Here is a 24839-nt window from a genome sequence, read left to right as displayed (position 1 = left end):
CCAAAGGCGTGTATTAAAGCAAACTGAGAGACTCTCTTCGGTTTGATGAGACGAGCAGGTAAATGAAACGGAAAGAGATGCACTCATTTAAAACTAATACTCTTTGTTCAAGACGTTTTGGTATCCATCGTTTAATAGTAACATTTTTAATATCTGGACAACTCAGCATCATGAGATTTGAAAGTTTATGTGCCGTTTCTAACCCGAAGGTTTTAGATGAAGGAAGTTTCTCTGGCATTCTCAGCCGCACAAAGACTTCCATATAATGTGGTGTCTTGGTCCCATTAACGGAGACACAGTGGATCTCTTTGAGATTTATTTATGCAACACGTATTGAACAGTGGCAAGACGTGAAGCAAGAATGCTAGAAATATATAGTGCATAATTATATAATCCACATATACACAGACATATATGTTCTAATTCATTATGTACGTTACGTATTGTCGTTAATACACATTATTATATACTTATTGCATTCTCCCATTTGGCCAGTAAGGAAGGAGTATTGTTTCCATTGCAAGCAAAGGAGACAAACTCGGGGAGACCAAATAGCTCGCTGGAGGCCCTAAGTTAGTGGTGAGGAGCTGGGAGTCTTTACAGGGAGAATTCCTGAGTCCTTGCTGCAGGTCTGCTTCTGTTTCTGAATATGAAGAAATATTGCGCCTCATATTTAAAATGGTGTATCACTTCCCAAAATTCAGCTGGAACTGAGTGACTTCTAGCTTTTATCAAGTTTGAATGGAAGGGTTTTCTCCCTGTCATCTCCTTTTTTCCAATGGCCCGTTTTCCCTCGAGCAGCTGGACGACGGTGTCGGCGTGGCGGGGAGCTGGCACACCGTGCGAGTCCCAGGAAGTGAAAATGAGCTCCGTCTGACAGAGCTGGAGCCATCCAGCCTCTACGAAGTGTTGATGGTAGCGAGAAGCGCGGCCGGTGAGGGGCAGCCTGCCATGCTTACCTTCCGAACTAGCAAAGGTGAGCGTCACCTTCCCTAAGAGGGAGTGAGCCGGCTGTCTTCATGCCAGCCCATTAGTGAGTACCCTTTAGGGGAGTATGTGTAAATTCATTAGATAAGCCAACTATGGTGCCTTTTGGGGCCACACTGGCTGGTTGCATTATTCCATTTCGCCCAATATTCCACAAACACTTTTGAGAGCTTATGGTGTATGAGACCTTAGGGTAGGTGACGCAGGGAGAACACAGGTGATCAAGACAACATCCATCCTCATGGAGCGTCTGCTTTGCTAAGAAAGCAGGTAACACGTGCATGAATACCAAGTACAAGGCAAAATTTCAGTTCAGCTAATGTTTACCAACGCCTTCTGTGTGCCTGCCCAGCAATAAACAAAACCGGCAAAACTCCTTGCTCTCATGGAGCTTACATTCTAGTCGGGAGAGACGCATGCCTGAGTTATAAGTATGTTTGAAGGTGGTGAATGTTAATAAGGAAAATAAATTAGGGGATGGATATAGGACGTGTGTGGCGTAGCAGGTGTCACCGTTTAGGGAGGGGGCAGGAGAAGTCTTCAGTGAGCAGTCGACAGCAGAGCAGAGCGTTAAGGCGGCGAAGTGGAAAGCCACGTGGCCGTCATGGGAAAGGACATCCCAGCAGTGAGAACAGCAAGTACAAAGGCCCTGAGGTGGGCTGTGCTTGGTGCACCCTTGAAACTGAGGGGGCCACCGTGATGGGAGCAAAGGAAGTGAGAAGAACACTCGGGGAGGTGACAGAGTGGCCAAGTCACACAGCACCTCGTCGGAAGCATGGCAGGAATTTGAGCAGAGTTGTGACGCAACCTGCTCTGTGTTTGAACAGACGCTTCGGGCTGCAGGGCAAGCAGGAGGCGAGAGCATAGGCAGAGGCCGGAAGTGATCAGTACTAGGAAAGACTGACAGAAGATGCCAGCGCTGCACAGAGCAATGGCGGTCTCCCTGTGGGTAGGCTGGGTGGACGGTGCCCTCGTAGCTTGGCCATAGGTGATCAAGAAGAAGACTTCAGGGAGCGGGGGCGGGGGTTGGGTGGAAGAGAGATTTACCTTGGCACAGTAAGAACAGGCGGTGTGAGCGTGGAGAAGACGTCACCCACTGGCTTTTGAAAAAGGCCCTTTCGTCTAATTACTGCGACTGGCCAGAAGAATAATGAGGATTTCTTATTTGAAACGTATTTTGAGTTAATTTACATAATTAGTTCTTAGTTGTTTATAGAAGCTGACCTAAAATACCGAATAATCATGTATTTCAGTTTTAAAATAATCACCCAATTTCACTGCTTGCCTCCTGAAATTTTCAAACTTAACGTGACAATTTTCCTGTGAAGAAACTAATCAGAAGCCCTTTAATAATGAATTTTATGTTTTAGAATTAAGAAATATGTCCAGTAAAAAGAAAAACGGACAGTTTGAAAACCTTTATCCTCATCACTCAACTTTTTCGTGGGTTGATTTTTCTATGTGTAAATTAAAGCTGCCTGCGAAGAAAGACACATTTTCCTTTTCCCTTTAAGGTACTAGAAAAAGATAAATAATGTTTAAAGTCAGTGCCTCCGAGTAGCTGAGTATTTACCATGTAGGTCTTCCGTTTAGATACCGTAACAGCTGAGTTCATATACCTGCCTCTGCGTGCCAGCTGAATTTCACGGTGTCTTTTCTTATTTCACATGCACACAGCAGCTTATGTTACAGTGTATTGTTTTAACCTTTCCAGAGAAAACGGCCTCATCGAAGAGCACCCAGGCATCCTCTCCCCCGGCGGGCGTCGTCCCTCGGCGCCCGGTGGTGTCGGAGGCAGCAGAGCACTTTGGGGCGGTCCTGACAGACCCCTCGAGGCACAGCGGAGGTGAGGAGGGTCTTCTCCTGCTGCTTCTGTTTGTATGACACTGTCACCCACCTGGTTCAGATTCTCTGGGGGTCCGAGTGGGCCCGGGGTTTTGTTTATCATTCAGATTCTATTCTGCCACGTAGCTCCTCTAGGTCCTATTTCAACCCTTTTCTTAAACGTCCTGTTGTATTCAAATCCTGGCAACTCATTGTCATGCCTGGTATTTAAGATAATACACTCAGATCCCAAACATGTGGTACTAAGTAGTTATAACTCACAAAAAGGATTTTTCTGTCTCCTCTCTAGCAAGGAGACCAAATTTATATTTTGAATTCTGCAAGTCTGCCTTTTTTTTTTGATGATTTATCAAAATATATGGTGATACCTATAGTAAGATTTAGGTGTTTTTTTTTTAATCGAACGATTATAGGTCACACACAGTTTCATTGCTCTTTCTTGCCAATCTTATGGTTTTTAAATACTGTTACAGTAGAATCTTCGAAAAATGTCTTTTTAGTATTTAAATTTCACAGTTACGAATTCTGCGTTACAGTCAGTGGCAGACACTGTACTAAATGCTGGCGCAGCAGAGATAAAAGAAATCTTGCCTACGAGAAGTTTACAGGATGATATCGGTAACTAAACCAGTAACCATGTCGTGGGTGACCTGGAGAGATGAACTCCTGCCAGTGATTTTGATTCATTGTGTCTGAGATTCCGCACTTGATACTTTGAGCTCACAAGAGAACTATCGGAATCACCCATTCGATAGAGAGGAGGCCACGTGTTGGTAAGAGAGCCTCACCGAACTAAGCCTCAAAGACAAAGCTGTAGCTGACAGAGAGACAGAAGAAGAGGTTCTAGGCAAAGGCAGCTCTTTGTGCAAAGAGACACGTGAATGACATGTCCCATGTCATTCAGAGATCAGAGGTGGGAGATTTTATTAGTGTGACCGGTTGCTGTGCAGAATGATGGTAGAGCGGAGGAGGCAGGCGGGTGCCTTGTGTCCTGTGCTGAAAGAGGCAATCTTTCCCTGAAAGCTGGAAAGAACCCTGAAGAATTTTAAAGAGGGCGACGGGAGGGAGGAATGGACGGGAGGAATGGCTAACGATGAGGCTGGGATGTAATGAGGCCGGTGACGGTGTGAATGGAGGAGGACTAGAGGAAGGTGGCAGGATCGAGTCCACACTGAATGAGAGGGAGAACTGTGGGGTGTGGGCTTGGGCAGCGAGGGCCCACTCACCAGATAGGTCACGAGATTTGTAGGTGAAGACGACGAGGCAACGGTGGAGATCTTGAGTCTGGCGTATCCAGCAGAGATAACTATAAGAAGTGATCTACTTAATCATCACAACCACCTCCTGGGGAGGTAGTGTTCTCTGTTTTACCAAGTAGGAAACTGAGACTCAGCGTGGTTACGCAGCCTGTCTGAGAGCATCCAGAACCTGGAAGAACCGCTCCTCAAATTCAGGGTGTTAGCTCCAAGCTCAGGGTTCCTTCTTTTCCCCTTTAACTGTCCCAAGCTGTTTCTTTTGGATATTGAAGATATCCTTGTCTGTAGAGATTTTTCCACCTAATAACTTTCTTTTTCTGTTCAAACTGTGGTGTTCTTTGATGCCTTTTAACCCCATATAAATCAACATAAGGAAGTTCTGTGGTTACATAGTATTTAAAAAGAGATTCACTAACAGTTCTATCCGTTCTGTTTCCATTGCTTTCTGACTTGAAAGGACTACAGTAAGTACCACTGAAAGTTGCCTGCTTTGACTATATTCCTCTTTCTATCCATGAAGCAATTTGTTTTTAAAATGCCACAATTTTCTCCGGGCAAGTACCATAGGCAGCGTTATTTTGTTCTGTATTTGTGTCTGGGTTGGAGAGGTGTTGAGACAGAGGGTGCCACTTGAAGAGTGTGGCACAGGCTTAGACAGAGCCAGGGCCGCCTGGTGACTTCACCTAAGAAATGTCACCAGGGCCACAGGGAGCCCTTCCTGTTCCAGCTCCAGAAACCTGACTCTCAGCACACCAGAGGAGAATCAGCCTCTTGAGAATGAGCTCGCCTTTACCAAGTTCACGGTTGAGTGGGAGTATAGTAACTTGTGATGTGACTGTCACACGACGAGGTTGTTCCTAGCAGCATCCTCTCCTTGTAGGAAAAAGTCAGAAAGCCAGTTAGGAGCACACCATTGCTTGGTCAGCAGGAAGAGTTAGGCACATGGCCCAAGTGGCCGGTGTTTCCACATGCCGCAGCATCAGACCGTCTGATCCGTGGGCCAGGACGTCCCCTCCCCTCGGCAGTTTGAACTGGAGACGGCCGGACATTCGTTCTCTGACCCCCCGTTTCTACACGCTCACGTGGATGATCCTGTGGGTCATCATTTCCTCATAGCACTTTTCTTCGACTACACGTCCTGTCTCCCCGATTTTATCCTGAGCAGCATCCTCTCCGTTGTTATCAGCGTTGATTTCCTTAGTCACGTTTCATCTGTGTACTGCCTGCAGTCTGCTTTGGAGTCCCGTCCTGTAGCCTTGAGGGATAGTAACAACTAATATAATAATCTGTAGGTTGTTTGATGAAGGTGTTTTGTGTAGCTTGGATGGATAAAGAAAACATTTACATAAGATAACATAATTTTGAAAATTTACTGTAAATTATAACCACAACCAGAGTTGAAGCCCGCAATAGTAATTACTTATACACAGTTTCAGCCACAAATCCAAATTGGCATGATCACAATTACCATACCCATTAATGTTCAGTTTGTCAGAGGCAGTCGTCAAGTGTGTAGGTTATTTTTCCTTTCCTTCCGTGTGTTTCCTGTATTTGTCTATTCCATGGCCTTTTAACAGAGGACAGGAAGATAGTCACATTATTAACTCTGGCACAGTTTGAAGAACCTTTGATGAAATGATGGTGGACACCTGGTTTATTTGAGCTGTTCTTGTCTTTGACACCGTGGGTTATTGAAGTGAATGTTTCCACTTTCAGTTCCAGAGGCCCCTGATCGGCCTACCATCTCCACTGCATCAGAGACGTCCGTCTATGTCACTTGGATCCCACGGGCCAATGGAGGTTCTCCAATCACTGCCTTCAAGGTCGAGTATAAACGGATGGGGACTAGTGATTGGCTGGTGGCAGCTGAAGATATCCCTCCTTCCAGACTCTCCGTAGAAGTTCGTACTTTAGAGCCAGGTAGTAATATTCAAACATTTCCTTTTTTTAATCATCAATGCTGACTTTTGCCACTTATTTTCAATAATCATATAGTTTTAATTGTTAAAATAATGCAAGTTTATTGCATAAAACTTTGAAAATAAAGAAAATAGGAAGAAGAGAGCAAGTCACCTGAAACCCACCTATCCAGATATAACCATTGTTTACATTTGGGTATGTGTCTTGTTTCTCTTTTTAATATAAACTGGGACCATGCCATAAACATTGCTTTGTGACTCCACTTTCCCCATATTGTATCATATAGGCATCTTTCACTATCATTAAAAATTCTTAAAAAACTCAACTTTCAATAACCGTGTATCTGCCAAATAAGTATACCATAATTCACTTAACCCCCATTTTTTATTTCTGGGTTTCAGGTGATTTCTACCTGCAAATGAGTAGAAGCCGTGTAGTGATGGCGTCTTTGCACGTGTGCATGTGATTTGATATGAATGAGTATTTTAAGAGGAGAGTTGTTATTTGGTGACGGTTGTGTGATCTGCTGATGCAGGTCAGCGTAGTTACGCTTGGTGTTTATTCGCCTGGAGACGAGGCAGCGCCGAACACTTGGTCCTGTATGTTTTGTTCCAGCAGATGAGCGCTCCCCGCCCCCGATATCCCGAGGCTACGTGGAAAAATTAAACTGTGTCTGTTTACGTCTCATGACCACTCTTGTTTATGGACCTTTCCACGGACGTTAGTGGCAAACGCCTGCGTTTGTCTAACAGGCAACATGAGAACCTAGGGACAGGATGTAGTGTAGTTGGGAGAAGGTGGCAGGTTTCTTAAATAAGTTTTTATTTTTCAGTTACAGTTGATATGCAGTATTATATTAATTGAAGGTGTAAAACCCAGTGAGTAGCTATTTATATAGCTTACGAAGTGATCCTCCTGATAAATCTACTACCCGCCTGACACCATACATAGTTCTACAACATTACTAACTGTATTCCCTACGCTGTGCTTTCCATCCCCATGACTGCTCTGTGACGACCCATTTGTACTTCACAATCCCTTCACCCTCTTCACCCATACCCCCAATCCTCACCCCATTCGGCAGCTGCCAAAATGTTCTCTGTTTCAGTGAGTCTGTTTCTCTTCTTCTTGTTCACGTATTTTTTTTAGATGCCACATAGAAGTGAAATCATATGGCATTGTCTCTGTCTGACTTATTTCACTCAGCACGATACCCTCTAAGTCCAGCCGTGTTGCTCCATATGGCAAGATTTCATTCTGTTTTGTGGCCGAGTCAAATTCCACCGCATACACGCACCGCTGCTTCTTCATGCGCTCATCTCTCGGTGGGCACTCAGGCTGCTTCCGTGCCTTGGCTATTGTGCGTAGCGCTGCAGTGAACAGGGGCACACGTGTGTCCTTCTGATTTAGGGTTTCGGGTTTCTTTGTATAAACACCCAGAAGTGGGATTGCTGGGTCCTTTTTTGTCTCTTGTATGTCCTTTGTTTTAGGGTCTGTTTTGTCTGGAATAAGTATTGCTACTCCACCTTTTTTATTTTGTTTCCAGTTTCATGAAATACCTTTTTTCATTCCTTTGCTTGTTGTCTGTGGGTCATTTGGTCTGAGGTGGGTCTCTTGTATGCAGCGTATGTGTGAGGGTCTTGTTTTGTTTCCCCTTCAGCCACCCTGTGTCTTTTGATTGGAGTAGTTAATCCATTTGCATTAAAAGTGATTGTTGACTGATACATATTTATTGCGATTTCATTATTTATGTTACTTATCTTCTTCTTAAAAGAGACCCCTTAACATTTCTTGTAATGGCTTTTTCTGGCCTGGGAATCTCTTCATCTGCCTTCAGTTGTAAATCATAGATTTCTGGGTTGAGTAGACTTGGTGGTAGGTCCTTGCTTTTCATCACTTTGAATATTTCATGCCAATCCCTTCTGGCCTGTAGTTTCTGTTGAGATATCAGCAACTGGTCTTATGGGAGCTCCCTTGTAGGTAACTACCTGCTTTCCTCTTGATGTTTTTAAGGCTCTTTTTGTCTTTAACCTTTGACGTTTTAATTACGATGCGTCTTGGTGTGGACCTCTTTGGGTTCATCTTGTGTGGGACTCTCTGCACTTCCTGGACTTGTGTGTCTTTTTCCTTCACCAGGTTAGGGAAGTTTTTAGTCATTATTTTTTCCACTAGGTTCTCAACCCCTTGCTCTCCATCTTCTCCTTTTGGTGCCCCCATAGTGCAGGTGTTGGTATGTGTCATGTAGTCTCTGCAGCTGAGCTATCCCTCCTGATGTTTAACCACCACACGTGGATGGGGTGCAGCCTGTTCCACGTCTCTGCTCCCCATACCAATCTCAGTGTGGCTTCTTCTGTGTATCCTTAGTTGTAGAACTTCTGTTAGGCTAGATTTTAGGCAGTTCTCGATGATGGTTGTTCTGTCGTGTAGTTGTAATTTTGATGTGGTCACGGGAGGACACTAGTACTGCGTTTACCTACTTCATCATCTCAACTCTAAGCCCATCGAGAAGGTGACAGTTTTAAATGTGCGTGAAGCTAAGTAATACTTTTCAGATGGAAAACATTGTCTCCAGAAGCCCAGTGGTTATCTTTGAGCTATTATGACCCTTGCTTTAATGGCCTAATTTATTTTTTAGACTCCATATTTTCAGAAACTCACCACCTTTAGTGGTTTTTTTTTTAAGTTCTTAAATCTAGTACAAATAAGTATCTTCTGTTGTAGTTTAAATCTGCTCCCTTTCACCTTGTTACTGGTGAAATCAGAGTGACATAACCCACACGGCACCTCTTCATAAACGGATTCACCATATTAAACTCACTTCAGTTGCTTCTTTCAGAGAGAACAGAACCTGGGTTTGCACACAGGCACTTCAGCTCCTACTGTATTTGAGGGGTGTGAGCACTGGATGGTAAAAGGATCAAATGTGCTCTCTCCTCTTCTCTGCCCGCCCCTTCCCTACAGACATTATAGGTTAGGAATTTTGAACGCAGTCTACTGAGTACCTACCAGCAGTCCGTAGAAGTTGGCAAGTGGTTGGAATCTATTTCCCATACAGGCCCCAGAGGATGTTATTGTTACAGCACAATTGTCTCGTTGTGAGTATTGTACCCTCAGTTGTCTTATCACAGCTTCTTAAAGTTCTGGGTGTTTTTCTCTCCTCCAAAGGTTCAACATACAAATTCAGAGTCATTGCTATCAACCATTATGGGGAGAGTTTTCGGAGCTCGGCCTCTCGTCCTTACCAGGTGGCGGGGTTCCCCAACCGTCACTCCAGCCGCCCGGTGGCCGGCCCTCACATCGTGTACACAGAAGCCGTCAGCGACACTCAGATCATGCTCAAGTGGACGGTGAGTGGCACGTCCTCTCTGACACGCAGGTTCTGTGGTTCGGCCTTGTTGATGAGTTCACGTTCTCGTCACGTGATCCAGTGAACAGCAGAGTTTTGCACTTTTAAGTGAGGAAATTGAAGGGCACACATATTTGTCTAAAAAACACATGTTATAAATGGGGCATGTTACACATAAAATGATTGTACCTCAGCTCTCCTCCAAGTGTTAGATTAACTGCCATTTCATAATTTATTCATTCTGAAACAAATGTGCTTTTATGCCTTTGAACCTTGTGAAATATATTGCTTTATTTTTTATTAGCCCTGCAGTAAACTAAATGTCTTTAATACCTTTGAGTACCTTTGGTGCCGTTAAATTTAAAATGGCACCAAAGATATTTGCGAAACAAATCTAGAGAAATACTACCACACCCATAAATAAACCCTAATGGACTCGAAAGTTTAATCTGCTTTTGTCTTTGACAAGCTTTTGCCTCTCTCTTCTAGTACATCCCATCGATTAACAATGACACCCCCATTCAAGGATTTTATATTTATTACCGGCCGACAGATAGTGATAATGACAGTGATTACAAGAGGGACATTGTCGAAGGTAAGGTCCAGGGGCAAGCTGGAGTCCCCATGAGGAGCTTTGGAGGGAGAGGGTTTATAAATATGAAAAACATTATCTTAGCTTAAGATACAGTAACAGTGAAATGGTACATGTACCATTACTTGTAATATTTTCTAAAGAACCATAATTTTTTCAACTTAATACATATAGTAGCTTACATTTTGGTTGTAAAAACTGTCAGCTACAAAAGTGTGGGGGAGGTAGGATTCGTCAGTAGTTCATCTGAAGATACTTTTTGTTTCAATGAGTGGTAGCCTGTGTATAAAAATCAGCTGCAACTGCTAGCTGTACTTAAAAAAGTGAGGTCTCGGTCTCCAGTTCCATTGGAGTTTGTGCTAGAAAGATCGCCTCTTGAGCTTGTTATCCTCTTTTAGAGATGCTGGGAAATTGGAATGTGTGCAGAGGAAAAAACAGCCACGCAGGGAAGGGTGGTGAAACTGCTTACAATGTAGTTCAGAACTTTGTGTGCGGTCTGAAGGCCCCAGGTGACCTGCTGGCCCCGCCCACACCCGCAGCCCTGTCTCACGCACCTCCTCCTTCCTCACTGAGTCTTCCGTCACACTTGGTCTTCTTCCAGGCTCCTCGAGTTGCACCGCGAGGCCATCCCCGCTCCTCTCCCGCGGCCTCCTCTCGGCACTTTTCTCTGCTGTGTGCTCAACTATTTCCTCCTCAGACACCCTCCTCCCACTTCGTTTCTAATCTCAGGGAATTTATCATAGATCTGTGTGTGTATGAAATTATGTGTGTGTATGAAATTATATGTGTGTGTGTATGAAATTATTTCCTTAAAGTGTGTCCCCTACTGAATGTTAACCTCCTGCGGGTGAGGGGCCTTTCTCCCAATGCTGTATCCCCAGTTCATATGATTGTGAAGGGTTTAGCATTGAATGCATGAATGAATGAATGAATGGAATGAATGAAGCCAGAGAAAACAATGGAATGTCTGGGGTGGTCCGCCTGGGGAAAAGCTGACTAACGAGCAACATGAGAGTCATCTTTGGATATTCAGAGACTGCCAGGTGGAAGAAGAACTCAGGCGTTTGGGGGAGAGGCGGTCGAGAGGCAAGAGTACAAAGGAAGAACGGTCCCACATAGCATTTCTAACTCAGGTTTTCTTGTAAAATAACAAACCCCCTAGTTTTGGAAGTGCTCTCAGTAATATCTTGGAAGGGATTCTTGCTTTGGGAAGAAGGCTTCTTTCAAGGCTTTTTTTTTCACTCCAAGATTCTGATTCTTTGAAATATTAATGCCCTAATGGACCATGTCAGAAAAATCGCCCTAGGCCAACCTTATTTTCATATGCCTTCATGTCGTCTAATAATACTGCATATAGTTTTTGTTAGAAGTCGTCTTACAATAAATTACTTGAAAGATGCTCTACATATCACGTTTCTTTACATATTGTAGCATTCCTCTTGGTGTTTATCCAGTGGAGTTACTTTTGTAATATAGTGAACAATGTTATCATCTGAGTTTTAATTCCTGGCACATAGTAGGTGCTCAGTAAATATTTGTCGAATGAAATTGTTTCTCTTAATCTGAAAAAATAGAAAAGAAATCAGTCCCTAAAATTTGCTTTAAACATAAGGAATTGGGGAAATGTAGAAAGATAATTGTTTTTAGCACAGCGATCTGTGAAGTCAACACAGGAGCCACCTTAAGGGGGACACGCCTGGAAGAAGCAAGCGGAGGGCCCTCGGTGCAGGTAATACCGGCAGTACGCTCAGTCTGTGGCCGTTCGGCGAGCTGTGCAGTGGTGGGCACTCCTCCTGATGTATTCGACTTCCCAAGAAAGCTATTTTAAAAAAGAAGCGGAAAGAATTGTTAATTCTACATTTTAGCCCTCGTGAGCCTTCATTTTAGTTGAGCCGGGGTAGGAGAGCGGGCTGTCAGGTTTTTATTTTTAAAATCTTTTGACAGAGGTTAAACATTTGCTCTAAAATAGTTTTAAACAAGGCAAATGTAAATCCCTCTCCGTCTCTTTGTCTCTGTCTCCCGCTGGCTCCCCACCCTTCCTGGTTCTCTCTAGGACCCCTGATGAACGGTTTCCAGCCATAGTCTGTAGTGAAATCTGTGAACTTTCACAAGCTGCTCTGATGTGAGTATTGAGCGTGGCACTGGGCATTTACTTCAAAGGAGCTTTTGTGCCCAGGAGTAGAGCCTGCGAATGTGCGTTCAGCCCGACGTTCCCCGGTTCCCCGAGAGCTTGTTTACAAACGTAATAGATGGAGCAGTCAGATGTTTAAGTGGGCTTCACTGTGCTGTGTAATTTGCTTATTTCTTATTTTCAAGTTTATGCATTTGACATTCTTTTGGTGGCAGTTAGCAACTATGGGCCCGTTCTCCCAAACCAAGAGAAAAGTGTTTATCCTTTGGATGTAAAGCTATCTTTAAAGGAAAGGTTTTGATTACTTACGTGTTTTGACTCAAAATTGTTTAAGCTTTTGAAAAAAAAAGTGAAACTCACGTTGTTAAAGAATGCAGCAAGAGGACAATTACATTAAGTTACCCTCTTTCCGAATTAAGTTCCACATTTAGACAAACTGTAAATGTGTCTGGCATCCCAATGCTTTCTTCCTGGATATTTTTATCTTACAAAGTGAAGTTGAGTTCCAAATAAATCGGAGTAATCAGCCGTTTGATCTTTAAGTCTGTGCTTTTGGCTTTTTCACCTTTTGTAAAATCTCCTTCAAGGAGAAAATTGCCTCTTGATTTTCAGCCTAATAATGCAATGGAATATTAATCTATTATTTTAACTTTTCTCTTATTAGTAACATACCAGAAGCTTAGTATAATTCCATTTTTACAACTGCTATGAAAGGAAAACTTTCAATCTAGTGTAGTAAATGTTCAAGAGAATGTTTATAATTAGGTAAGTGTAGGGCTGAGCTAGGCAAGACCTAGGGGTAAAGTAAAAAACAGAAGTTTTTAAGAAAGATTTTGGAATTTAGAAGTAGGTCTGTTCTAGTCGCCACCAGATTTTGAGTCACGTATCTTTTAAGGTTCCCTTTACCTTTATAAATGGGGCGTAGATTTCCTCACCTGTGGAGGCTCTGGAGTCCCTTGACCCTAAAACAAACAGGTTCTTCATCTTATAAAATGTGGGTCTTCAGGAGGGAGGGGGTTTGTGTCGGCGGCCTGGGGCAGGGGCTGTGTCTTCAGATAGGAACGTTTTTGTCTGTGTTGAATCGGAAGGGAGCCTGGTGCTATCCGTCCCGTCAGCCAAATAGATCTGACCTGTATGTGTGCAGATTTCTTTTCCTGCCCCTTCAATTGATTCTTAACTCAGTTGGTGCTATAGCTGAGTTTCTAAGGCGTCGCGGAAACAGTTTGAAGAGGCATTTTCTAAGAGGGATTAAAGGTGCTTGAAGAGTTCATTAAATTTGGCAGAAGTGTCCCGTTTATTAAAGTTTGTCACGGGCCCGTAGAAGTGAAAATGGAGAGTGATTCATACCGGAGCGTTCAGTGGGGGGGTGTTTCTAAATGGAGCGCTGGCCGTGCGCCACGAATGACAGAACCATTCTGCTGGAGAGGCTCTGTGGTCTGGGGACCCTGGCCCAAGAGAAAAGAAACAGCAGGAGCAGGAGCCAAGAGCTTCCTGCGGCGGACTTTGCTTTTTGATTATTCTGAACTATTTATTCAGGCACTTGTTTGTACGTCAGTTCATGTCGCATCCGTTACAATGGAACGGAGAGTGTGGCTAAGGCCTGTCTTCTGGACGGTCACATGTTCTGGGAAAGGCACCCTTGGCCGATGTCACATGTAACAGTGCTTCCTGCTGGGCGGACAGAGTGGATTGAGTTGGGCCGAAATAGAGGATCAAAGTACTTGGGTTTTTTTGTTTTTTTTTTTACCTGTGTAAAATGTTAATACGTCTTTTGCAAAAGGCTCACCAGTAATTATTTGTAATGAAACCAAGTTTTCCTACCAACACACAGGTGTAGCTTTAATTCAGTTTATCTCTTCATCACTGTTTTTCATGCCGTGTAGTAGAAATGCGATTTATCTCAGTGCATTACTCAAATACTTTCATTAAGTGCATTTGTATTACACACACTGACTCTGGTCGTGGACGCTGCTCCAACCTCGTTTTGAAGGGATTAAGTCATTATATTGAGGGCACCCTTCAGGCTGCGTGGCATGTGAAGCTCATCTTTTATGTTCCCGTCTAGGCTCAAAGCAGTGGCACGTGATCGGACATCTGCAGCCGGAGACCTCCTATGACATTAAAATGCAGTGCTTCAACGAAGGGGGCGAAAGCGACTTTAGTAACGTGATGATCTGTGAGACGAAAGGTGAGCGGGGCCGGGAACTCGTGCTTTCCCCTGGACGGGGCTGGAATGCCAAGCCCCGCGTCACGTCGCTCCTTAGGAACTGCGGCTCTGGGCCTTTCTCTCTCTGCGCGCCCGTAGACTGTCCAAACAAGAGTATAATGTGTTGGCTAGAGCAGGTGTCTAAAAAGTAGTTTGCAGTGGCGTCGATCACCTCATTAATTTCTCTGTCACTCTGAGTAAGCCACTTCCCTTCCCTTTTTCCCCGTCAGGAGGCCAGAAATATCTGCTGACTAGTTTCCGAGATTGCCGTGAGAATTAGAGTGCTACACGACATATGGAAGAGTTTTAGGGATAAGTGCAGCCTGTGCTTAAAGGGGTTTCTGGAATGGCAGATACGGGTAACACGGCTTGCGTGATTAAGTGTAGTAGTGAAGTTCAGAATTAGCGGTCGCAATTGAAATTCTCAACCCGCCTGTACACACAGAGGAACTGAAATACTACCATCCTTAAAAACGGAAGGTATCATAGAAACAACTGATGTGGATATTTACAAATCAGAAGCACTCGTGATCAGTCTCAATTAATCTGACAGAAAAAGAGACGTTTTCCCCTTGTGTCTATTTTTAAGAACCGGGGTAAATTTCCCAGAGTCCTCTAGTAGTTGCCCCAACTCCCCCAATGTCTCATTGGCCAACACTCAGTCACGTGCCTCCCATCCTATTCCCTGGATGGATGATGGATCAGGACCTGCTCCAGAGTTCTGTGGGGTTCAGGGGACACCTAAACAAGGTTGGGGGCCTGCGAGCATGGGAGAACGAGGCTGTTGTCTGGGCCGGGCAGCCTTTGGCATCTGCCACAGGTGACTTTAGTATCCTGATTAAAAATGAGGAAACAGAGGGTCCAAAAGATTGAACTATTAAGCTAAGCTAGTTCCGTCTTTTAGTTCTAAATCGTGCGTCTTCCTGCTGCAGACCCACACATCACGTCAACATTTAAGCCTGTACATATACAAAGACCTCTAGACTTACCTTGAAGTGCATTTGGTGAGCACATATTTAAGTGTCTTTTTGTATCAGACACTTCGCTGTGTTAATGGGGATTTCTTACTCTCCTGAAATTTATCCTCTCTGTCCCCAAAACATCTAAAAATCTAGCCACGCAAAACATAAAACACAGGCGGCAGGGGACTAGCTGTGTTGTTTAAATAATATTATAGCGGAGCCGGCTCTCTCATAGCCTGCCTCGCGCACTGGCCTTGCTGGGGAGTCAGAGGCCCTGCCCACAGATGCTCAGGTCAGCGCAGAGTGAAAACCTTCTGTAAATGTTAACTGTCTCTGTTGAACGACTTTCTGGTACGTTACACAGTTCCTAGCCTGTTTAAATAGAACCTATTATACACAAGTTCAGCTTTGAAAGAAGGGACTCGAGGTTCTCCTGAGCAATGATTGTCTTATCTTTGGCGACTCAGGGAGGTTTGGGGAATGCCCGAGGTGCTGAAGGCCCGTCCTTGCCCCCCCACCCCCCAGTGATCAAAGGCTGCCAGGGTTTTCTTTAGTTCTGTGACTCTCTTTCTGTTTCCTGTGTCAGCTCACGTGTGTGCACAGCTGCGTTCCAGTATCTTTGTTTTTCACGTCACCTTATTTCTTATTTCACATTCTGAGCCGTCCCTTACTGATGTTCACGGGCGTGTCTGAGTCTTCACTGCAGAAGTTTTTAACTGTAGCCAGAGGCTGGCAACCAGATCATCAAGCTTGGTAGACTTTTTGAATAAATTAAGGGTAAATAAAGAGTGAAGAAACCCGAAGGACTTCCCTGTGAGTCATCACGGACTTTCATGCATAATCTGTAACATCCATTTTGCCTCAGAAACTTGTTTGTTTTCTTTAGTGTTGGCAGGGACGTGAGAATTGTTCAATCCAACATACCGTAATTTCCTTTAGAGGCTCTGCCAAGTCGATGTGTAGCTTTCGGGGACGCAGCGCTCTTTCCTCAGAAAGGCGGCCTCTCCTATGCAGTTCCCAGCTCTGCTCTGTCTACTTCAAGCTGCTAGAAAATGGAACTCGGGTATAATGTTGGAGTAGATTCTTTAAAAGCCTACTCCACTCACGTGGGTTGCTAGGTGCCGTAACAAGAGACACAGTGTAAGAAGCCATCACCCTAACAGAACTGAACACTGCCTTGTGCCTATACTCTCAGCACTTTACATGGATGAACTCCTTTCCTCTTCCTTACAACCTTGAGATGGGGCTGCTCTTACTACACCCATTTTCCACACGCAGAGACTGGTCCCTGGGAGTTGAAGGCAGACAGCCGCGGATACGTGGTGGAGCCGGGTGTAGACCTAGGTGGCCTGCTCCCAGAGACCAGGCTGTCACCCCTCCGCCCCGCTGCTTTTCCACGACATTTAAGGCATGAAGACCATGTTGTCTGGGGACAGAGAAAAAGGGGTTTGAGTTCCACCTGTTGTTAGCTTTTGCTATCACTCCTATATCAGTGAAGTGGGGCAAAGTACTTCATTTCTCTGAGCTCCAGAACTTTCTGGTGTTGGGCTCAGTGTTTTTGTGTGAGGTTTTGTGTGAGGTTTGGGGGGATTGTATATAGAGGTTCTAATAGTCCAAAGTCATACCTACTAATATTAATCACATGGTAGAGGCATAAAATATGTAATTCGGAATGTTACTCAGCTCCAAGTATGCCAGATAGAAAGGAGTTTTTGTCCCACCCATGAGCTGGAGTGCTTTTGTTTCGACTCTCTGGGAGTCTCCTGCAAGTACAACGGAGCAGATAATCAGCAGTTTGGTTAGACCAAGTGCGTATGTTTCTCTGATGTTCTGTTTTCCCTAGAGTTTGTCGACTACGACTCTGGCACATCAGATTTTGAACCTTCTGAGCCCTCCTCGTGGCTCATTGGTGGTCAGATCGTCTCAGTCAGTAACGAGTATAAACAGCCTGGCTTACATTCCCAACCAGACCTCCTTCAGAGAGTAAACCATTTCATAGAGTCTGTATGCACTCTGACGTCATGTTTCCCTTTATATTTCAACTAGTGAAACGTGTCCCCGGAGCCTCGGAGTATCCTGTCAAAGAGCTGAGCACCCCTCCCAGTTCTTCCGGAGGTGGGGGCCACTCGGGGCCTGCGACCAGCCCCACCAGAAGCAGCGACATGCTGTACCTGATAGTGGGCTGCGTGCTGGGTGTGATGGTGCTCATTCTCATGGTCTTCATTGCCATGTGTCTGTGGAAGAACCGCCAGCAGAGGACCATCCAGAGTAAGGCATTCCCAAACATTTCCTTCTCCTCTTTCAAAGCGACGCGTAGACAAATATCGTCAGCGTAAATATTGATTTCCAACCATTCTGTGTATTAGTGTCGTGGCATTAAACACATTAGCTGCTCTTCGTTCAGAGGAGGGGACTTCCAAACCGTTTCGGCTGTCAAGCAAAGTAAGTGGAGCGTCAGATTAAATGGCCCAGGAGAAATAAACAACAGAGCCAAAGCTGAGCCGGCCTCTAAGTAAATAGCTGGCTTCGCGCTGGGAAACTCCGGCTCGGTCAGACCACCAAAGAGCCCGAGTCTTGCAGCGGGAGCTCTGCCGTGGCCGCAGGAACTCCTTCACACCGTACACAGCTTGTCAGCGGGGAACAGAACAGGCATGCTGGAAAGGAAGAGAGCACTGCCCCCAATGACACAAATTAAGGTTGCATGGTCCCATTTTGGTACCGAAATGGACACAAACTACCTCCGTGACCGTCCCTCCCCCTAAACGCACGTAGTGACCGGAGAGCTGAGGTCCGAGACGGCGCAGTGCTAAACCCATAATGTCGAGCGCTTCCCCCTTTCCTTTGCCCAGCTCTCTTCCTCTCACCGTCCTACCTGTCCTGTTCCCCCAGCTGTTAATCAGCAGGGGCCACGAATCAGCCAGAGGCTTTCGTCTTCGATGGGAGGAAGTTTGGGGGGGTTCCCTTTGGCCCAGAATAAGAGAATGAAAGCAGAGCGGAGGAAGACACCAGCATCTGTCATCCAGTTCCCACACACGGTCCCGCTGTAGTTTCTAAATTGGGGGCTGGGGCTGGAGGGGTTTTATTGACGCGGTGCCGTCCAGGAGACAGGCGGGGCAGAGGCGGTGTGGTGGCGGTGGGAGGCTGCATGGGCCAGAGGTCATTTCATCGGGGCTTTTTCTCAATGGCTTTAATGTCATTGACTTTAATTGGGTGAGTGTGTGCTGAATTATTAAAAGGGAAGTAATGATTTGGTTGCCTGAGCAAGAGGAATCTGGTTAAAGTCACTTTTTGGTGACTTGATAATACGTTGAAAGATGGAAATTTAAAGTAGCAATGTTCATTCAGCCATTCATTCAGAAGGTATGCGTTGCCCGTCTGGTGTGGGCCTGGCGCAGGGCTCGGCAATGGCGGTGTGGAGGTCAGTGAGGTAAACGTGGCCCCTGTCCTTTCGGTGTGCAGACCAGGGAGGAGAAGAGCAGGCAGACCGGCAGCAGCGCGCCGGGGCGGGAGGTTCGGCCGCAGGAGGAGGGACGCCTGATCCGGTCTGGGCGCGACTGCTGCGGTCGAAGAATTTGTGAAAACTCTGACGACAAATCCTGGGCAATCTAGACACTGTGCTTTCTAAAGGATATTTTAGTTTTTCTAAGTACACCTCTGGAAATCAGAATTTTGAGGCAGTTGCTTAAGTGGTTTTAATATCAGATAATGGAAGAATTAGCCCTTTGGCTTCAGTACCTCACGACTTCCACAGGGGCTCCAGTAACCAAGGAGCTGTGAATAGTCAGTCAATGCACGCGCAACCCCATGCTTTTCCTTGTAAGAGTTACTTGTTGCTATTTGAATTGTCCTGCCTGTAGGTAGCTTTTTGTTGCTTTATTCCATTTCCACAGGGTCTTAATTAACTCATAGTTCCTAGATCCCTCCACATGGTAAAGGAAACAGCAGCAATGACTTTATCAAAGCATCTCTCACAAGAAGGCTTTCACCGAACACTTTCAGAATGCTTGATTTTAGCGTGTGTGTCGTTTCTTAGTGGTTCTGTTAATAAAACTTCCTAAGCAAGAAGATTGTCCTTTTCAGTATCTTTTTGTTGTCGTTGTTCTCTCCTAACAGAGTATGACCCCCCAGGGTACCTCTGCCAGGGCTCAGACATCACTGGGCAGCTGATGGAATACGCGGCTCCGCCTGGCACAAAGCGGATGAACGGGAGTGTGCACGGCAGCTTCCTGAGCAACGGCGGGCTCAGCAACGGCTGCTCCCACCTCTACCATAAGGTCCCGAACGGAGTCACTGGCATTGGGAACGGGAGCCTCAACGGAGGGCTCTACTCTGGGCACGCGAGCTCTCTAACCAGGACACGCGCGGACTTTGAGCATCCTCGTCGTCTAGTGAATGTAAGAGACCCCTTCTGAGCGAACCATCCCTGTGCCCCACGGTGCCGCGGCACGACAGTGGTGGCCAGGCTGGGCTTTGCAGTACGGCGAGCTCGCTGGTTCACGGGAATGGGGTTAGTCTGTGTCCCTGGCAACCCCTTGATCCACAGTAATCTTTGTAAGATGTCTGTTAGCCGGTAATAGATATGTCCTTCAGTTTGGTTTATATTTTTAAATTATTAAGCACTGCAAGTAGACCATGTAGCAAACACACTGGATTGTTCTTTTTTTTGGAACTTGTTCTTGAGGTAAAATGGAAATACCATTGGGTGAAGCCTGGACTGAAGTCTTTAAATTCGATTTATTTAGAGCAAAGTCTGAACACTCCCGGCGCTAGAGGAGTCAGGCAGATCGTGATGCCGAGTGAGTAGGTGGGAAGGAGGCAGCAGCCGTGGAGGCGCCAGCTCCCCAGAGAGCAGGTGCACAGGGGTGGGAGCAGCCGCTGCGGCTCAGCTCCTGCTGTGAGCATGCGGGGCCCTGTGTGGCCCAGCCTTTTGTTTTTCCCAAACGTCTGTAAATGGAGATGAAACTGCCAGATTTTTTACAACTCCTGAGTTTTGGGAACTCATTCTGGTTCTTGATATCACTGCGTCTGCCATGCAGACCGCGTCTGCAGGCCACCAGACCAGCACCCAGCACGCTGTGAGTTGCTTCGGTTTGTTTTCCCAGCATGCGCTGTCGTGGTGGCCTGGGAGGCTTTTGCATTTTACAGTATTAATGCTCTTTGCCACGAGAGGTGATAAGCCTTTAAAACCACTCTAACTCAGGAATCTCGCGCTGGTACGGGTTTAATTTCTGAGATGGGAACAGAATGAGAAGCATATTTTGAATTTATTTTGGTTGAAGAGGTTCTCTGCACCAGGGAGTTTGACTTACGGCATGGTGTGGGGACACATCCGCTCTCTTTTTCAACCAAATGGATCATTTTAGTTGATCAGATGTTATTTTTTCTCATTGTTCCCATTACAGATAAATTTGCCATAACCCACAATGTGCTAAAATTTGAAGTTTAGTTTTCTTTTTATCGTCAACTTTAATAAAGATTTATTAAATATTTCAAGAACAAAATGACAATATATATATCTGTATCTTAAAGCTAGAAATCGAATGGCTTTAGTGTGACCTAGCTTTAGTATGTTGCATGAAAAATACTGAGTTTCCTTTACTGCATCTCGTTACCAAAAGAGGATGATGATTTCATGATTTCGTGCGGAAAGGCATGGCTTACGTTCAGGCTCCCTGAACTGTTTTGTCACCGTTGCTAGTCCAAACTACTAACGTTATCCAAGAACCCGGAGGGGAGAGCATTCAAGTCTGGATAGCACATGAGTTTGCACGAGAAGGAAAAAATAAGCCTGACGTTTGCTCTAGCGTTTGAACATGGTGCTTTGGGTTGTGAACAATGAATTGCTGTTTAAGTAATAGTCACCCATTAGGAGTAAAATTTCAGAGGTTATCACCTCTAAATTAACTCATTAGTTTTCTTCCTCTCCTCTTGTGGGTGGCAAGAAATCTGGAAATTTAAAAAATGGTGGTTATCATAAAAAATCATTAATTAACTTTAATATGGTTAATGATTCAAATAAGTGTAATTATACCCTGTAGCTGTTAACTTGATTTTCTGAAGCTCTTACGTTTACCCACCGTGGGCTGAATATAGCCTAAGAATATTCTTTCTCTCAATGTTTTCTTAACAATTCCTGCTGCTCGTTGGATCAAGAATGTTGAGAGAAATTTGCAGTGTTTTTGGTTTGCTTAGATTCCGGCTGTTGGTCTGAGATGGATGGCAATGGAAAGTATTCTGGAAAAGACAATTGCCTGAACTTTTCCCAACCTTGAGGGCCCGCTCTGAATTTGGGTGCAGTGTGACAGACCGCCCCCCCCCCGTCCCCCGCCCCACCAGCCTTATCAAATTCACTTCTGCCGTTTTCCATCTGAGAGCAGAATTTCAGCCCTGACCGCACGGCTGGGTCCAGCCTCACCTCCGGTTGTAAGGACTCTTGCCCTTGCGATGTCCCGCGAACATTTTACAGTGAGGTATGTGTTAATCTGGGCATTTTTCTTAATTGCTGGGCAGTGTCCGCCAAAAGCAACACCAAAATATTAATATTCCCCTCCAAGTCACTGCTGGCTGAGAACCCGCTCCATCTGGAAAAATAGAACATGTTTTAACACTTAGGGTAGTCAAGCGAACAGACCCAGTCGAAGTAATTACAGGAAGATGAAGATGGGTTTAACTTACGACATCATGCAGACATTTCCACCCAGTTTCTCCAACTCGCATCGCACAGAATTCTTCCGTGACTGCTCGGCGAATGGGCGGTTACGATGTACAGCGCATGCCGGGCCCTTCAGGGTTAAAGCACGGAAGGGAAGTAACTAACCTCCTCCATTTCTGTGCCTCCTGCCACTACGAAAATACCCGGGGCAACATGGCGGTGGCCTTTTGGGAGTACAGCTTTAATGGTGTGCAGAGCTCCTTTGTGAATATAGGTGAATCGTGACAAGTGTACCATTGCTCAGGGAGTAGGTTACATTATGCCGCGTGTCCCTTTATTGCTGCATGGCTTTTGTATTGCGGAGAGTTGGGTTAGTGGCACCTTCAGCCCTCTCTCTTCTCCTCTTCTCTCCTGTGCTTCTTCCCAATCAGGGCGGTGGCGGGTACACAGCAGTCCCGCAGACAGACCCAGCGGAGTGCGCGACCTGTCGGAACTGTTGGAACAACAACAGGTATGCTCACCTGTATTCGCACAGGTTGTTGTGAATAGGTGTATGACCCCTTTTTTTTTTCCCCCCCTTTAGCAAAAAGAGTTCTCCAAATTTTCCCTGAGAAAGATATAGAAATCTCTGAATAAGGGGGGCCCCTGCTCTATAATTTTTATCTTTCTCTGCTTTGGTTTCTTTAGCAATAGTGACAATATTAAAGACTTGTTTCTAAGTTATCAAAGGGTTGATGTTTTTGAAATCTTTAAATTAGAGTCATTCTCTGTACGGACTTCACCATTTCTCACCCGTTACTTTCTCCGCTGTGTTGCGGGGTGCTTTCTACTCTATGTTATGAATGAGGGCATGGTGGAATATTGGGGGGCAAGCCCCTGTGTGTATAGTAATGTTTTTTCATAGTTACATTATTGAAAATTTCTTGCCCGATTATTCAATTTTTTTTTAATTCTTGAAACCTTAAGACAATTAAGCAATAAAATCTTGCTTTATTTTAATCGACTGTAAAAAATATTAAAAGTGAAATGTATAGCAATATTTCACGCAAGACAGAAATAGGTAATATGTTTAAATTTTAACAGTATTCAGAAAGCTTTTGTGCTACCCCTTAAATTCAGGGAATATTAAATGTTTTTGTTGTGTTAAAGTTGTGTCTGTCAGAAATCGTAGTTCTTTCTGTTATATAATGATAGTATTGGTTTACGTGGTCTCACAAGTTTTTCCGATCTCTGAAACTCTACAATTTAAAAATTATCTCACTGGAGTTTCGGGTATTTCATTGAAATGGCGCTTGACCCATATTTTAAAAATGAATTAGAAGGTTAAGTGTTATGTGTGGGAGTCACCAAAACCAGAACCGGAAAGATGATCCTGTGGACCGTAGAATTAAAAGTTTACTGTTTCAACATATGTTTTAAGAGTTGCAAAGCGAAAGCAATAAAGTTTCCTGGAGATCTTTTACTTAACCCATCTTAGGGCTTACATGTTAGCAGGAGCATCCTTCTTATTTTGTGCACTAAGCTTTGCGTGTTACATTTTTAAGTTCTCTATGCCCCTAGCTCAATGTGAAGATGACCGTGACTTTGAAGCCATGTTTTTGCCCTGAGCTTGTCATAGGCTTTCTCAGTTTGTTAGTGACATGCCAGAGAGCCGGTGACGGTATTTCAGATACCCGGTAGGTAATCAGATGGATTGATGAGAACGAACGGTGTTGCCTGGATACATACTGTTTTCCTTTGTGGCCCCCGTGGCCACCAGCAGATCTCACCTCCGTGTAGGCCTTAGAGTGATGTTACGAGAGGGCCTCCCGTCTAAGAAGGAGTAGGTGTAGGCTTTGCTGCTGCTTAAATCTGTGATCGTGGGCAAGGTATGTAGTCCATCCGGGGCTGTTTCTTCTCTGAAAAATGGAAACTTGTCTTAGGTAATGTACAGCTGCCCGCAACGCGCTCCGATTGTGGATTTGGGCGGTTTGCTGCCCGTCACGTCTCTACGATGAGCTGCCATCCTCGTACCCACAGTACCTCCCACTTCCTTGAAAGAACTTACATAGCTTGTGTTATCTTGCATTCATGGCCGTTTGTGTGGGGGGTGAGTGGGGGTGAGTGTGTGTGTGTAGTATTTGGGGATTTTACATGGTTTTTCCCTTTAGACATTGCTCAATTGTATTTCTGTTTTCAAATCAGTAACTTATTGCATTTCATGTTTTGGGATTTTACATTTGTTTTTTTTGGAAACAAGAGGCATTCTCTTCAGCCTGAAAAAAAAACAATTCTGTTTCTTCCTGGCTTAAATCCTCCTCCCACGTGAGGGCGCACCTGTTGGGGCACGTCTTTGCTTGCCTGCGTTGCTTCGAAGGTGAGCCAGTGCCTGGTCTGGCTCCCAAGAGCCATCGTGTGATTGGACAGTAAATAACTGGCCAGATAAATATTAACAGATACCTCCCTTCAGCTCTGGGAAATTGAAATCATTAAATTTAAAGCTTCTAACTCTTTTAACTTTGCAACTGAAACAATGATCTCCTCTCAAGAGCCCCCAAAATGGAAAAACTTGTACTAAGTTTCAAATGCAGAGAGGTAGATGGTATATGATTTATTCCCAAAATAGGCTCAATGTTATTAAGTTGACACTTTTGGAATATCAACATTATTGCTAAGAATAAATCTGCATTTTCTAACGACAACTGAAATAATGTGTACACAGGAAGAGTATTTGGCTGTTTGGTCATGAAAAGTCACTGCACGCCTGCCGGGCACTGGAATGGGTTCTGGGGTGTTTCCCGGAAGAAGGAACTGCAAGTCGTGGAAGTAGGAAGGATAATGTTTATTACACAACAGCGGCTAGTCTAAGTCCGTGGTTTTCCAACTTGAGCGTGCTCTCAGATCACTTGGAGTGCTTGTAAAAAACACAGATTACAAGGCTCTACACCTGGAGTTTCTGATTC

General features: G+C 44.9%; 1 protein-coding gene across 4 annotated transcripts in view; it reads left to right on the top strand.

Moving 5' to 3' along the window:
- CDON (cell adhesion associated, oncogene regulated) overlaps positions 1-24839 on the top strand; it is a 90810-nt gene that overhangs the window by 51982 nt on the left and 13989 nt on the right. For all 4 annotated transcript variants that reach the window (XM_045192763.3, XM_053928108.1, XM_053928107.1 and 1 more), the window contains exons 10-18: positions 802-976; positions 2702-2833; positions 5805-6008; positions 9174-9355; positions 9844-9949; positions 14143-14265; positions 17292-17513; positions 19359-19639; positions 22329-22408. In XM_045192763.3, the coding sequence (XP_045048698.2) occupies positions 802-976; positions 2702-2833; positions 5805-6008; positions 9174-9355; positions 9844-9949; positions 14143-14265; positions 17292-17513; positions 19359-19639; positions 22329-22408 (1505 nt within the window). The remainder of the gene's footprint in view (positions 1-801; positions 977-2701; positions 2834-5804; positions 6009-9173; positions 9356-9843; positions 9950-14142; positions 14266-17291; positions 17514-19358; positions 19640-22328; positions 22409-24839) is intronic.

This window comes from Desmodus rotundus, chromosome 7, assembly GCF_022682495.2.
Source record: "Desmodus rotundus isolate HL8 chromosome 7, HLdesRot8A.1, whole genome shotgun sequence".
NCBI classification, from domain to species: Eukaryota; Metazoa; Chordata; class Mammalia; order Chiroptera; family Phyllostomidae; genus Desmodus; species Desmodus rotundus.
The sequence above is the reverse complement of the archived record's forward strand: the minus strand, read 5'-3'. Positions and strand labels throughout refer to the sequence as shown.